This window comes from Leucoraja erinacea, chromosome 4 (assembly GCF_028641065.1).
Source record: "Leucoraja erinacea ecotype New England chromosome 4, Leri_hhj_1, whole genome shotgun sequence".
Lineage (NCBI taxonomy): Eukaryota > Metazoa > Chordata > Chondrichthyes > Rajiformes > Rajidae > Leucoraja > Leucoraja erinaceus.
In genome coordinates this window covers 65,589,195-65,605,615 of record NC_073380.1, presented here as the reverse complement: position 1 = coordinate 65,605,615, position 16,421 = coordinate 65,589,195, and the positions used below count along the sequence as shown (strand labels likewise).

Sequence of the window (16,421 nt, the reverse complement as noted above, 5' to 3'; positions counted from 1 at the left end):
TTACGCCAATCACGATGCTAATCTAAACTATCTGTCTGCACAAGGGCCATATCCATCCCTTCTATACACGCCTATGTACTTATCTAAATACTTGCATGTTGCTATCGTATCTGCTTTAACCACTTTCACAGGCCGCACATTCCATACATGTACCAACCTTTGTGGGGAAAAAAAAAAGTGCTTCAGAAATTTCCTTTAAACTTTCCCTCCCTCAACTTGAATCAATGCCCTTCAGTATTTCTCATTTCCATCCAGGAAAAAAAACTTTGACCATCTATCCCATCTTGGCCTTTCATAACATATACTTTATACACTTACTATATGAGGGCTGAATAGCCTACTCCTGCACCTATTTTCTATGTTTCATTTAGGTTGCCCCTTCCCTGCCTATGCTCAAACAAAGACAATCCAAGTTTGTCCAACCTTTCCTTAAAGTTAATACCCTCCAATCCAGAACCACTCTCTAAAGTTTTGACATATTTCCTGTATTGCAACATCCAGAACGGTATACAATCCTCCAAAGTTTTATACAGCTCAACATGACTTGACCACATTTATACGCCACATCCTGAAACTTTTAAAGCCATATCAGGAATCTTTTTCCAGAATTGACTCTTGTTCAAAGTGCACGGAAAACACATTTTTTTTACCACTATTCTCGGTTACCCCAGGAAATGATGGCTGGATGTTTTTTTTAACTATAATTTTCCTCCAATTTTGGCACAAAACCTATTTTTGTGTTTAGTGGAGCTGCTCTTAAAGCTTTATTTTTAACTGTAGTATTTAAAAATTATTCATCTTATTTATACTATGTCAGTCATTTCAACCAACATGTTTTCTGCAGCAGTAACATTGGTCCAGGATAGTAACTTAAGGGAGGGAATGCTGTGTCTCTGCAAATACAATTACTTTCCCTGAGGTTGGAGCTCTGGTGCTGAGGTTTCTGAGGTGGCAGTTGAGGTCACTGCAGAGAATCTGATTACAAATACACAAGATAGCTACTCTTTATCATTATGAGGCTGGCAATTGATAAGAATTTAAGATAAATATTTCTTCATTCTTACATTGAGATGGATTGCAAAACATAATGTTTGTATTAGACTATTATAATATTATTTGGGAATGCACAGACTGCATCCATGAGACTGCAGATGCTGGAATCTTCACAAAAATTAAACTGCTGGAGGAATTTAGTGGGTCAGACAGCATTAGTTTAGTTTCATGTGTAACGAGGTACAGCGAAAAGCTTTTGTTGTGTGCCAACCAGTTAGTGGAAAGACAATACATGAATACAATCAAGCCAGGCACAGTGTACAGATACATGATAATGGGAATAATGTTTAGTGCAAGGTAAAGTCAGATTAAAGACAGCCTGAAGGTCCCCAATTAGATAGATGGTAGCTCAGGACTGCTCTCTAGTGGTTGGTAGGATGGTTCAGTTGCCTGATCCATTTATGGAAGTAAATAGGCAGACAATGTTTCAGGTCAGGACTCTTCTTCAGACTGATCGCTTGGCTTGTGTTATTGTAGGACCTCCAACAATCTTTAATAACTGAGAGCTAAGTAAGTGTATGCAAAAGTCTTTTGTGCATGATCATCTTTGGACTTGGGTTCCAACCCAAAAGGAATCCATGATCTCCAGAGATGCTACCTAATCCACTGAGTTACTCCAGCATTATATTTTTCTATACACTAGCATCTGCAGTTCCATGTGTTTACTTTTAAGATATTTTCCCTTTCTCTCCACTATCATGGTTGACCGACTCTCAACCGCACATCCTCTATGTTCTGTGTTTCAACCACAGCACCCTTCCTCCTGGTCACAAAAAGATTCCCCATGGTTTTTGCCTTCTATTCCAACAGTCTCCTCATTCAACAGATCCTCCTCCATAATTTAAATTTCCTTCAATGGGATTCCACCACCAGATCCAAATCCCATGCCCTTTTCAGCATTCCCATAGTTATGGGAGGGGCAACGTCTGCCTATTATCTCTTCACTTCCTGCCATCCATGAACCCTTCAGATGAGGTAGCAGTAGAGGTGTACTTTTATCCTACTACATGGAATTCATTGCTCACAGTGTGGTCTTTCTGTCAGAGAAATTAAACGCTGATTGGAAAACCATGTTGTGTGTGGATGGGTGCATCTGTCACTTTATTTATCCGTCCCACTCTCATTCTTTTTCTTCTGCATTTGTGCCGCATTGTTCCACTGATACCCAATGTAAACTTGAGCACCAGCACTTCACTTCAGCCTGGGGATATTGTAGTGCTTGGATCTTAATATTGAAGTTAGCTGTTCCAGATAACCATCCACAGCTGTAGCTGTGCTTATGTTTCAATTTATTTCCTCTTCTATCATTTTTTAAAGCATTTAACGCCATGGTCTGCATCTTATCCCTCTTATCTCCAGCCTTCGGTTCTCAGCAACATAAAACACACTTGTTTTCTGATTTCCAGTTCTGCTGAATGCGTTGAATTAAAACATTAATTATGTTACTCACTCATGACCTGCCGAGTGTTTGGCTTTTTTTTGGGGGGGGGGGGGGTTGTTCCCGCATTTGCAAATTTTTGCTCTAAATGCACTATTCCACCTATTGCCTAACTAATACATTTGTACAGTTTTAGTTTTTTAAATAAAATCACATACTTCTCTATTAAAACATTAACTGACTTGCCCCCATATCCATGGACATTTGGTTGTAAATTGCATTTGATCCAACGCTTTTTTCCCTAATATCTGCTCTTCGGAGTCATCCTGTGTTCTTCCTGGATGTTTGTGTCCGATGGATATCTGGACGCATTCAATTCACGGAATTGGAAAATAAGAACTTGTACCATTTCTGTTAAATTCATCATTGCCTACATTCTGCCAGTCTGCAGGTTATTTATTTTGCTTTCTATTTTTTTAAGATAGATTGCCTTTATTCCACGTCTCTTTATTTCTGAAACACATCTAAAATTATTTTTTATATAACCATCTCTAAAAAATCTGTAAGGAATAATTACTTTTCATTTTATGCAGAAATTGCACTTCAAAGCTGCATAATAGATATAAAACCTGTTTGTAACATTGCCAGGAAAAGCATCAGATCAATGCATGCTCTTTGTACGTAGATTTGTGGTTTTTGCAGCAATAAATAGCTCGCCCAGCTTGCCTTTTGGTTTCTCTGTTAATTAATTCTTTATTTCTGAACTCAATCCAGAGAAACCAAACACAATGTCTTTGTCTACAGTAATCAATCTTAATATGATCATCCTCTCCTTCTACTTCTTACTTATCATGAATATTAATGTGAGAAAACATTTAGATCTAATTTTTGACCTCAGTATCAATATGCCACCCTTTTGAATTAATTGATTTTTACAATGGTTCTTTTTATTATCATGTTTACCAAGGTACAGTGAAGTACTTTTTTTGTATACGGATCAGTGAGATAATTGACATACGCAAGTACCTTACCAGATTAAGTACCATAGGCATAGAAACAGCCGACTGAGTCCATATGCAAGAGTGCCAGGTTTTGGCACCATTTTCAAAGACCCAGCTGCAGCTAGCCATAAAAGCGCATTGCAGCTACCACCTCCATCCGGATTGCCAGCGAACTGTCATCTCTCTCTCGCCTGGCCTTCAGCCTTGGTGCCCCAGGGGACACTTCCTGATGGTGACCTTGATGGCGCAGAAGTTAATACCTCCGGGTAACTTTACCGGCCCTTTGTCCAATGTCTGCCGCCGTCACCGACTCCCTCCATCTTCCGGTTTCTGTTCTTCGGAGGCGAGCAGGAGACGAACCTCAGATGAGGTTCCCACTCAAGGTGGGTTTCCCGGTTCTGTGGCGTGTGAGCCAGGCCTGCGGTGATCTCTGGCTCACTGAGTCAACTTGACTTTTACATATATACACTATAACCCACTCATCATTTTTTCTTAATTTCTATCTTGTACTAAAGTCTCTCCATATCGTGCCTCTGTTCAATATTGTAAATTGCTGTGTTGTACAACTATGCTTTTAAACCATATGCCTTGTGTAAAGATTATCACCTTCCATCAGTTTAAATCCTCTATCACATTTTCTCATACTATTCCCTGTCTATTTTTGTGCAAACATTTGTAACTCGATTCAGATTAAATACTCTAGTCCATTTTTTCTGTCCCAAAGATCTTCGATTTCAATATTTCTAGATTAATGCACCATAAACAGTTTTTCTGCCCTGACGCTAATGCCAGGACTTGACTCTATACATCGACTCCAAAGTAGCAGTGCAACCATATAATTTCATTCATGATATTAGATCTGATGGTCACTTGTGAATTTGAATTTCTTTTCAGAAAGCATATTGTTGTTTGCCAAATGAAAAAATCACATTGCTATCTCCATTTTAAACAATTATAATTCCATATCCTATTTGGCCCATTGACAAGAATAGAAATAACCTTCAGTATCTGCTGAAGTGTATCTATTCAAATAGTCCCTTCATGAGCTCTTGAATAAATACACCTTAAGTACCTCAATTTTCAGAATTTTAATGCAATTATTCCACTAATGGAGCAGCAGTTCTTTGGCTGATCATTGATACTTGTATAGCTGCGGTACTAGTGGCCCCATTTCATTTCAGACCTCTCTGTGGAGTTTGTATATTCTCCGTCTGCCAGCCCAGGTTTCCTTCAGGTCAGTCATATAGCACAGAAACATGCCTTAGGGCCCAACTTATTCATACTGACCAAGATGCTCCATACTATTTGCCTGTGGTTGGCCCATATCCCTCTAAACCTTTCTGCTCTGACTTCCTCCCACATTCCAAAGATAGTGGATTGGTAGGTCAATAGGCCATCATAAAATTGCCCCTAGTAAGAAATGAACATGGGGAGAATACAATTGGATTAGTGTAAATGAGTGCTTGATAGGTTGAAGAATCTGTTTTAATGCCACAAGCAGGTCATAATTTTTAAAAGCACCATAATTACTTTTAATGGAATCTTTGCTGTTGGCAGTAATTTCTTTCTTTTTTTCTGAGTTGAGACTACATCTACAGACAAAATGGGATTTGTGCTTGCTTAACATCTTTCTTTATATTTTTCCCCAATGCATACTCTTTCTTTAAAAAAAGCTGTCAACGATTCTTCTTGACAGCAAGCAGAACAAATATATATCCAAAATAATTATATATGGTTAAGTCTTTCTAAAATGCATCAATTTTATCAATGAACAAGCATGCCATAAAGGCTTGCTTTTCTATTAATGTGACTTGCTTGGGGCCAGTCTGCCATCACCAAAATGAAAAAGGTTGTGCTGATTTGGTGTTGACGACCTCAAATCTTTGTGTAGGAAGGAACTGCCATTGCTGGTTTACACCAAAGGTAGACACAAAATGCTGGAGTAACTCGGAGGGACAGGCAGCATCTCTGGAAAGACGGAATGGGTGACGTTTTGGATTAAGACCCTCAGACGTGAAATGCCACCCATTCTTTCCAGAGATGCTGCCTGTCCTGCTGAGTTAGTCAAATCTTTATGCTAAGCTAACTGTAGTTTGGCAATTTGTGCTGCTTTCAGATCTCCAAGGTTCTAGATATGTCCCTGACCTTGGCTGCTGTCTTGTGTGGAGTTTGCATGCTCTCCTCGTGATTGTTTATTTTTTTTTGTCTTCTCTCGATTCCTCCCACCTCCCCAAGATGTTCTGATAAATGCTATCGAGTTTCTAACATGAAAACGGGCTCTTTGGTTGAACACGTCAGTGCTGACAGAGATGCCTTCCCAATCTAGTCCCATTAGCCTGCGTTTGGCCCAGATCCCTATAAACCCTTACTATGCATATACTTGTCTAAATTTATTTTAAAGATTGTAATTGTATCCATCTCTGCAGCTTTCTCTGTAAGTTTGTTCCATATATCCATAGCACTGTGTAGACATTTTCATCTTCTTGTCCATATTAAATTTTTCCTCTCACCTTAAATTTGTGCCTTCTAGTTTTAAACTTCCCTGACCTAGGAAAAAAAAAGACTGTGACCGGCACCTCGTGATTTTATGTACCATGATTGAGTAAAGAAGTTGCGAGGTCATATTGCAGTTATACAAGACATTGGTGAGACAGCATTTAGAGTTTTGTGTTCAGTTCCGGGCACATGTTATAAGAAATATGTCAAGCTAGAAAGGGTACAGAGAAGATTTACGAGGATGTTGCCAGGACTAGATGGCCTGAGCTCTGGGGAGAGGTTGAGTAGGCTGGGTCTCTATTCCCTGAAGTGCAGGAGGATGAGGGGTGATCTTACAGAGGTGTGTAAAATCATGAGAGGAATAGAGTAGGTGAATCAAGGACTAATAGGAATCTGAGGGGTAACTTTTTCGCACAAAGGGTGGTGTGCATATGGAACAAGGTGTCAGAGGAGGTAGTTGAGGCTGGGACTATCCCAACATTTAAGGAGCAGTTATATAGGTACATGGTTAGGACAGGTTTGGAGGGATATGGACCAAACACAGGCAGGAGAGACTAGTGTAGATGGGACATGTTGGCCGATGTGGGCAAGTTGTTTCCACACTATATCACTGTTTGACTCTTTATCAGGTCACTCCTCAAACCTCTCTGCTCCAGGGATCGAGTTTATTCATTCTTTCGTTATAACAGCCATGAGAATCTTTGCTATATTATTTCCAGCTTAATTCTTGATATCTTCCTATTGCTGGGCAACAAAAGAGCACAAAATAATCCCAAGTGCGGTAGCAAAAGTAAACAAAAATTAGCAAAATAAAATCAGTATTCTGAATTATTTTGCTGCATTCTTTAAACAGAATGCATGGAAATGTAAATTCTGCATGGTTCACATGTATTGCAAACAGTTTTTTATTTTAATCCCCGCCCACATTCCTAACCTGTATTTTATTACAAATGACCTCATTTTTTACTTGATAGAAAATTTGTTAGATGGCAAGAATGTATTACATTGACATGGATGTGCTCAAGTGACTAGCGTTCTGTTCAGATCAGGACTTTTTTTCCATGTTGATTGCAGATGGATTGTGGATATGGAAGGCGCTCCTGGCACATTATATGAAGGGGAGAAATTTCAGCTTCTCTTCAAGTTCAGCAGTCGTTATCCTTTTGATTCACCTCAGGTAATGCTGATGTAAAGACAGAACTAGATGACTGTAAATGTATTTCTGTATTCGTGTTTTAACTATTTACTGGGGTGTTGGTAAACTTAATATACCATTTCAGTAGATTTTACTGCGTATGATTCAACTGTATAGAATTAAACACATTAGATATCTAAATCTGGTTATAAGAAAATTAGATCAGAAGCTGTGCTGAATGATATTTCTGAATGCTTTGGAGATAGAAGGTCACGTATTCAGGCTGACGCTTGTGTAGTATTGAACATATGTGGTATTATATGAAGAATCATGATTCAATGAAAAGCTGCACCAACAAATGGGCACAAAGATACTGTGGCCCTATATTGAAATGCACTGGAGGTTTTCCGAGTCAATATTTATTCCTCTGAATAATTGTAAAGCATATTACGTGGACATTCTCACATTACTGTTGTAACTTGGTGAAGGCAAATTGATATCTGAGTTTCTTGAATATCGCTGGCAAACATATCGAAAAATATTTCATCAGCTATTTTGTAAAGCTTTTAAAAGTGATCCGAAAGGAAATGATTAATGTTCTATTAATGCAGTGTCTGTCTTTATGTGCCTTTTTGGTGTCTGATTGAATACATCTACACAACCGATGTACCATCTTGGTTCAATAAGTACATATGCTTTCTCAAGTATTAGTTTTTAAACTTAATTGGCAGATTTATCATTATTAATCTAATGAAAAATGCAGTTTACGTGAACACTAATTAGAAGCATTTGAGATATAATTAGGAACTGGAATCAGCAACATCATCTGTTTCAAATGAGCACGTTTTTACAAGTTACGAGGCAACTATTCTCGTATTTCAGTATTTCAGGGTCCAGGTGGAGGGCCAGAAAAGAGAATGTTACTTTTCCCAGCTGACATTGGTACATAGTAAGCAATCTGACCAACATTGTTCTCATGCCTCTATTTTTAAGTTCAAAATACTTTTGAGTAGATTGATGTCTTGGTGGATAGTACCTGTGTACAATATACAGTGCCCTCCATAATGTTTGGGACAAAGACCCATCATTTATTCATCTGCCTCTGTACGCCACAATTTGAAATGGTAGATCAATAGTGTATGAATCCAGATTGACAGTCATTTTCAACAGGCAAACAGAATATTTGTATTTTTATTAAGGCTCATTGAACACAAGAGGGAAAAGTTAAGACTGAACAATCGGCTAATGTTTTCAGGATAGTTTATACATGCAGAAGGGTAATTTGGTGCATACTTTCATCGCAATCAAAATTTCAGTAGAGTTTCATTCGAGCTAATAATAGTAAACAAAACTTGGAAATGCTCAATATTTGCAATCACTTTCGAAAGGTATTATTTGATTTCATTTATTTCCATCTTACATAATCATACCTTTTTCCATTATATTTGTTGATAAATAAACGTCTGACAATTAAATTTTGGTGTCATTGCCAATATATTTTAATTATCAAGAATTAACATTGATCTCATAACCCATCACATTTTAGACCAGTTTTATATTAGTTGATGTCATTAAATGTTTCCGGCTGTTCTAATTGTAAACAGTTTTGTTATTCCAAATCCCAGAACTCAATTCCAGTTCTCCAACCTTTAAATCCACTAATTTTAGTGAGTTGAAAAGGAGTCAAAATTGTACATTAGAATCGAAAACTAGCAGGTAAATTTGCAATGGTAGGCCAATGTAGCATAGATATGGAATACGCAGCATATGAACAAGAAATTTAACCTCAATTCATGCTGGATTTTGCTCCACTCGAGGCATCTCCTGTCTTTCCATTTCTCCATCTGTCTGTGACGTCTTCGATCACCTTCTCTCTCATATACTTGACCAGTCTCACCTTAAATGCATTACTTTGTGCTTAAGCCATCCTGTATTGTACCAGTGAATAAGTTAATGGACCACTTGCCAGTTCTGAACGATTGATTAAGAGGCAAAGGATACCACCATGACAGATAGGATAATTAAATTCCAGTACCGCCTGAAATTGCTCAGTCTCAGTAAGTTCTCCTCTCTCTCTATCCCTCCCCTACCCAAGTTGCACTAGCTTCTCATTTTTATCCTACAAACAGCTTACAATGGCTTGTTTCCTTTAACACCATTACTTTTTTGCATGATGCTGCCTATCCTGCTGAGTTACTCCAGCTGTTTGTGCCCATCAGTAATGATACCTATGGGACTACTGGATTGTTGTTAAAAATCCATGTGATTCATTAATGTATTAACTCCCCATCACTTAATATTCAAATTATCATTGCTTCATTTGCCTGGATGGGTGTAGCTCCTACAACATTCAATAAGCCCAGTGCCATGTAGTTAAAAGCAGTCAGTTTCATTGGTATCCTGAAACATACATTGCATCCACCACTCTGGTTGTGCTATGCACCATTTATAAAATGTGCTGCATTTATTCACCTGTACTATTCTGATAGTATCTCCAAAATCAGTGATTTTATCACCAAGAAGCTCAAGACGATAGGGCACATGGGAGTGCCATGACCTGCAGGTTCCCTTCCTAGTGCACCCTCCTGTGTTTGAAATATATTGCTATTTATGCATTCTGAAACATCCACTCTAATATCACTCAAGTCTGAAGAAGGATCCCAACCCGAAGTGTCACATCCATTTTTTCCAGAGATGCTACCTGACCCGCTGAGTGGCATTTTGTCACTAATATCATTGTTGGAGTGCCTTCACCAGAAAAATGGCTGTAATCCAAGAAGGCAGACAACACTCCATCTCCTTAACAAGAGCATTTCAGGATGTAAATGCTGGCCTTGTTCGGTCAGCATCTATCCTCATTTTCTCAAAGAGCGCGTTCATCCGTTTGTAGTATATACCCTCACGTCTCTGGTATCATGCTTATAAATTTTATCTGCACCCTATATTTCATTTCATAATAATATCACCAGAACTCTACATATCACTCTAAATGTTGACCAACTAAGGCTTGATAAAGGTTTAAAGGGGCTGTCCCACTGTACGAGCTAATTCAAGACTTCTCCCGAGTTTCCCCTGATTCGAACTCGGAGAATTACGGTAATAGCCATTCGTAGGCATTTGGGGCTCTCGTGGACATTTTCCAACATGTTGAAAAATCTTCACGGGTCTTCACGAGCTTACCGCTTTTCCCGAGTACCTGCTGTTAGCGTTACGAGCCGCTAAGAGACGTCCCAAGCTCCGACGTACCCTCTACGTACATTCTACGTGCTTACCACGAGTTTGATTTTTGTTTTTTAAACTCGGGAGAGCTCTTGAATTACGTCGTACAGTGGGACAGGCCCTTTACCTAACTTCCCTTTTCAATTATTTCTCTCTAGAAATAAACCCTTGTGTTTTGTTTGCTTTCATTATAGCCTTGCTAACCTGTGGCACAGCCTTTAGTGATTGGTGTATTTGTACTCTTTGTTCTTCTACTACAGCTAGACTCCCACCTTCCACATTGTAAGTGCCTTTCCTGATCTTCCTAAGCAAATCTACTAACTTGCATTTGTCTGCATTAAACATTATTTACCCTTCCTGCAAGTTTATTGATGTCCTCTTGTAATTGTTGGGTTCCTAAAGGTAACTATCCCTCCTAATTTAATATCTTTGACCATTTTAAATAGCTCGCCCAGCTTGCCTTTTGGTTTCTCTGTTAATTAATTCTTTATTTCTGAACTCAATCCAGAGAAACCAAACACAATGTCTTTGTCTACAGTAATCAATCTTAATATGATCATCCTCTCCTTCTACTTCTTACTTATCATGAATATTAATGTGAGAAAACATTTAGATCTAATTTTTGACCTCAGTATCAATATGCCACCCTTTTGAATTAATTGATTTTTACAATGGTTCTTTTTATTATCATGTTTACCAAGGTACAGTGAAGTACTTTTTTTGTATACGGATCAGTGAGATAATTGACATACGCAAGTACCTTACCAGATTAAGTACCATAGGCATAGAAACAGCCGACTGAGTCCATATGCAAGAGTGCCAGGTTTTGGCACCATTTTCAAAGACCCAGCTGCAGCTAGCCATAAAAGCGCATTGCAGCTACCACCTCCATCCGGATTGCCAGCGAACTGTCATCTCTCTCTCTCGCCTGGCCTTCAGCCTTGGTGCCCCGGGGGACACTTCCTGATGGTGACCTTGATGGCGCAGAAGTTAATACCTCCGGGTAACTTTACCGGCCCTTTGTCCAATGTCTGCCACCGTCACCGACTCCCTCCATCTTCCGGTTTCTGTTCTTCGGAGGCGAGCAGGAGACGAACCTCAGATGAGGTTCCCACTCAAGGTGGGTTTCCCGGTTCTGTGGCGTGTGAGCCAGGCCTGCGGTGATCTCTGGCTCACTGAGTCAACTTGACTTTTACATATATACACTATAACCCACTCATCATTTTTTCTTAATTTCTATCTTGTACTAAAGTCTCTCCATATCGTGCCTCTGTTCAATATTGTAAATTGCTGTGTTGTACAACTATGCTTTTAAACCAAATGCCTTGTGTAAAGATTATCACCTTCCATCAGTTTAAATCCTCTATCACATTTTCTCATACTATTCCCTGTCTATTTTTGTGCAAACATTTGTAACTCGATTCAGATTAAATACTCTAGTCCATTTTTTCTGTCCCATAGATCTTCGATTTCAATATTTCTAGATTAATGCACCATAAACAGTTTTTCTGCCCTGACGCTAATGCCAGGACTTGACTCTATACATCGACTCCAAAGTAGCAGTGCAACCATATAATTTCATTCATGATATTAGATCTGATGGTCACTTGTGAATTTGAATTTCTTTTCCGAAAGCATATTGTTGTTTGCCAAATGAAAAAATCACATTGCTATCTCCATTTTAAACAATTATAATTCCATATCCTATTTGGCCCATTGACAAGAATAGAAATAACCTTCAGTATCTGCTGAAGTGTATCTATTCAAATAGTCCCTTCATGAGCTCTTGAATAAATACACCTTAAGTACCTCAATTTTCAGAATTTTAATGCAATTATTCCACTAATGGAGCAGCAGTTCTTTGGCTGATCATTGATACTTGTATAGCTGCGGTACTAGTGGCCCCATTTCATTTCAGACCTCTCTGTGGAGTTTGTATATTCTCCGTCTGCCAGCCCAGGTTTCCTTCAGGTCAGTCATATAGCACAGAAACATGCCTTAGGGCCCAACTTATTCATACTGACCAAGATGCTCCATACTATTTGCCTGTGGTTGGCCCATATCCCTCTAAACCTTTCTGCTCTGACTTCCTCCCACATTCCAAAGATAGTGGATTGGTAGGTCAATAGGCCATCATAAAATTGCCCCTAGTAAGAAATGAACATGGGGAGAATACAATTGGATTAGTGTAAATGAGTGCTTGATAGGTTGAAGAATCTGTTTTAATGCCACAAGCAGGTCATAATTTTTAAAAGCACCATAATTACTTTTAATGGAATCTTTGCTGTTGGCAGTAATTTCTTTCTTTTTTTCTGAGTTAAGACTACATCTACAGACAAAATGGGATTTGTGCTTGCTTAACATCTTTCTTTATATTTTTCCCCAATGCATACTCTTTCTTTAAAAAAAGCTGTCAACGATTCTTCTTGACAGCAAGCAGAACAAATATATATCCAAAATAATTATATATGGTTAAGTCTGTCTTCTAAAATGCATCAATTTTATCAATGAACAAGCATGCCATAAAGGCTTGCTTTTCTATTAATGTGACTTGCTTAGGGCCAGTCTGCCATCACCAAAATGAAAAAGGTTGTGCTGATTTGGTGTTGACGATCTCAAATCTTTGTGTAGGAAGGAACTGCCATTGCTGGTTTACACCAAAGGTAGACACAAAATGCTGGAGTAACTCGGAGGGACAGGCAGCATCTCTGGAAAGACGGAATGGGTGACGTTTCGGGTTAAGACCCTCAGACGTGAAATGCCACCCATTCTTTCCAGAGATGCTGCCTGTCCTGCTGAGTTAGTCAAATCTTTATGCTAAGCTAACTGTAGTTTGGCAATTTGTGCTGCTTTCAGATCTCCAAGGTTCTAGATATGTCCCTGACCTTGGCTACTGTCTTGTGTGGAGTTTGCATGCTCTCCTCGTGATTGTTTCTTTTTTTTGTCTTCTCTCGATTCCTCCCACCTCCCCAAGATGTTCTGATAAATGCTATCGAGTTTCTAACATGAAAACGGGCTCTTTGGTTGAACACGTCAGTGCTGACAGAGATGCCTTCCCAATCTAGTCCCATTAGCCTGCGTTTGGCCCAGATCCCTATAAACCCTTACTATGCATATACTTGTCTAAATCTATTTTAAAGATTGTAATTGTATCCATCTCTGCAGCTTTCTCTGTAAGTTTGTTCCATATATCCATAGCACTGTGTAGACATTTTCATCTTCTTGTCCATATTAAATTTTTCCTCTCACCTTAAATTTGTGCCTTCAAGTTTTAAACTTCCCTGACCTAGGAAAAAAAAAGACTGTGACCGGCACCTCGTGATTTTATGTACCATGATTGAGTATAGAAGTTGCGAGGTCATGTTGCAGTTATACAAGACATTGGTGAGACAGCATTTAGAGTTTTGTGTTCAGTTCTGGGCACATGTTATAAGAAATATGTCAAGCTAGAAAGGGTACAGAGAAGATTTACGAGGATGTTGCCAGGACTAGATGGCCTGAGCTCTGGGGAGAGGTTGAGTAGGCTGGGTCTCTATTCCCTGAAGCGCAGGAGGATGAGGTGTGATCTTACAGAGGTGTGTAAAATCATGAGAGGAATAGAGTAGGTGAATCAAGGACTAATAGGAATCTGAGGGGTAACTTTTTCGCACAAAGGGTGGTGTGCATATGGAACAAGGTGTCAGAGGAGGTAGTTGAGGCTGGGACTATCCCAACATTTAAGGAGCAGTTATATAGGTACATGGTTAGGACAGGTTTGGAGGGATATGGACCAAACACAGGCAGGAGAGACTAGTGTAGATGGGACATGTTGGCCGATGTGGGCAAGTTGTTTCCACACTATATCACTGTTTGACTCTTTATCAGGTCACTCCTCAAACCTCTCTGCTCCAGGGATCGAGTTTATTCATTCTTTCGTTATAACAGCCATGAGAATCTTTGCTATATTATTTCCAGCTTAATTCTTGATATCTTCCTATTGCTGGGCAACAAAAGAGCACAAAATAATCCCAAGTGCGGTAGCAAAAGTAAAAAAAAATTTGCAAAATAAAATCAGTATTCTGAATTATTTTGCTGCATTCTTTAAACAGAATGCATGGAAATGTAAATTCTGCATGGTTCACATGTATTGCAAACAGTTTTTTATTTTAATCCCCGCCCACATTCCTAACCTGTATTTTATTACAAATGACCACATTTTTTACTTGATAGAAAATTTGTTAGATGGCAAGAATGTATTACATTGACATGGATGTGCTCAAGTGACTAGCGTTCTGTTCAGATCAGGACTTTTTTTCCATGTTGATTGCAGATGGATTGTGGATATGGAAGGCGCTCCTGGCACATTATATGAAGGGGAGAAATTTCAGCTTCTCTTCAAGTTCAGCAGTCGTTATCCTTTTGATTCACCTCAGGTAATGCTGATGTAAAGACAGAACTAGATGACTGTAAATGTATTTCTGTATTCGTATTTTAACTATTTACTGGGGTGTTGGTAAACTTAATATACCATTTCAGTAGATTTTACTGCGTATGATTCAACTGTATAGAATTAAACACATTAGATATCTAAATCTGGTTATAAGAAAATTAGATCAGAAGCTGTGCTGAATGATATTTCTGAATGCTTTGGAGATAGAAGGTCACGTATTCAGGCTGACGCTTGTGTAGTATTGAACATATGTGGTATTATATGAAGAATCATGATTCAATGAAAAGCTGCACCAACAAATGGGCACAAAGATACTGTGGCCCTATATTGAAATGCACTGGAGGTTTTCCGAGTCAATATTTATTCCTCTGAATAATTGTAAAGCATATTACGTGGACATTCTCACATTACTGTTGTAACTTGGTGAAGGCAAATTGGTTTCTGAGTTTCTTGAATATCGCTGGCAAACATATCGAAAAATATTTCATCAGCTATTTTGTAAAGCTTTTAAAAGTGATCCGAAAGGAAATGATTAATGTTCTATTAATGCAGTGTCTGTCTTTATGTGCTTTTTTGGTGTCTGATTGAATACATCTACACAACCGATGTACCATCTTGGTTCAATAAGTACATATGCTTTCTCAAGTATTAGTTTTTAAACTTAATTGGCAGATTTATCATTATTAATCTAATGAAAAATGCAGTTTACATGAACACTAATTAGAAGCATTTGAGATATAATTAGGAACTGGAATCGGCAACATCATCTGTTTCAAATGAGCACGTTTTTAGAAGTTACGAGGCAACTATTCTCGTATTTCAGTATTTCAGGGTCCAGGTGGAGGTCCAGAAAAGAGAATGTTACTTTTCCCAGCTGACATTGGTACATAGTAAGCAATCTGACCAACATTGTTCTCATGCCTCTATTTTTAAGTTCAAAATACTTTTGAGTAGATTGATGTCTTGATGGATAGTACCTGTGTACAATATACAGTGCCCTCCATAATGTTTGGGACAAAGACCCATCATTTATTCATCTGCCTCTGTACTCCACAATTTGAAATGGTAGATCAATAGTGTATGAATCCAGATTGACAGTCATTTTCAACAGGCAAACAGAATATTTGTATTTTTATTAAGGCTCATTGAACACAAGAGGGAAAAGTTAAGACTGAACAATGGGCTAATGTTTTCAGGATAGTTTATACATGCAGAAGGGTAATTTGGCGCATACTTTCATCGCAATCAAAATTTCAGTAGAGTTTCATTCGAGCTAATAATAGTAAACAAAACTTGGAAATGCTCAATATTTGCAATCACTTTCGAAAGGTATTATTTGATTTCATTTATTTCCATCTTACATAATCATACCTTTTTCCATTATATTTGTTGATAAATAAACGTCTGATAATTAAATTTTGGTGTCATTGCCAATATATTTTAATTATCAAGAATTAACATTGATCTCATAACCCATCACATTTTAGACCAGTTTTATATTAGTTGATGTCATTAAATGTTTCCGGCTGTTCTAATTGTAAACAGTTTTGTTATTCCAAATCCCAGAACTCAATTCCAGTTCTCCAACCTTTAAATCCACTAATTTTAGTGTTGAAAAGGAGTCAAAATTGTACATTAAAATCGAAAACTAGCAGGTAAATTTGCAACGGTAGGCCAATGTAGCATAGATATGGAATACGCAGCATATGA

At 38.3% G+C, this 16,421-nt stretch overlaps 1 protein-coding gene across 2 annotated transcripts in view; it reads left to right on the top strand.

The window, feature by feature from the left end:
- The window catches only part of ube2wb (ubiquitin conjugating enzyme E2 Wb), a 76,609-nt gene that overhangs the window by 11,595 nt on the left and 48,593 nt on the right, over nucleotides 1–16,421 (top strand). Inside the window, exon 3 of one of the 2 annotated variants that reach the window (XM_055634493.1) lies at nucleotides 7,003–7,105. The exons of the other annotated variant lie outside the window; for it this stretch is intronic. Coding sequence (XP_055490468.1) covers nucleotides 7,003–7,105 — 103 coding nt within the window. The remainder of the gene's footprint in view (nucleotides 1–7,002; nucleotides 7,106–16,421) is intronic. 2 annotated transcript variants of the gene reach the window in all.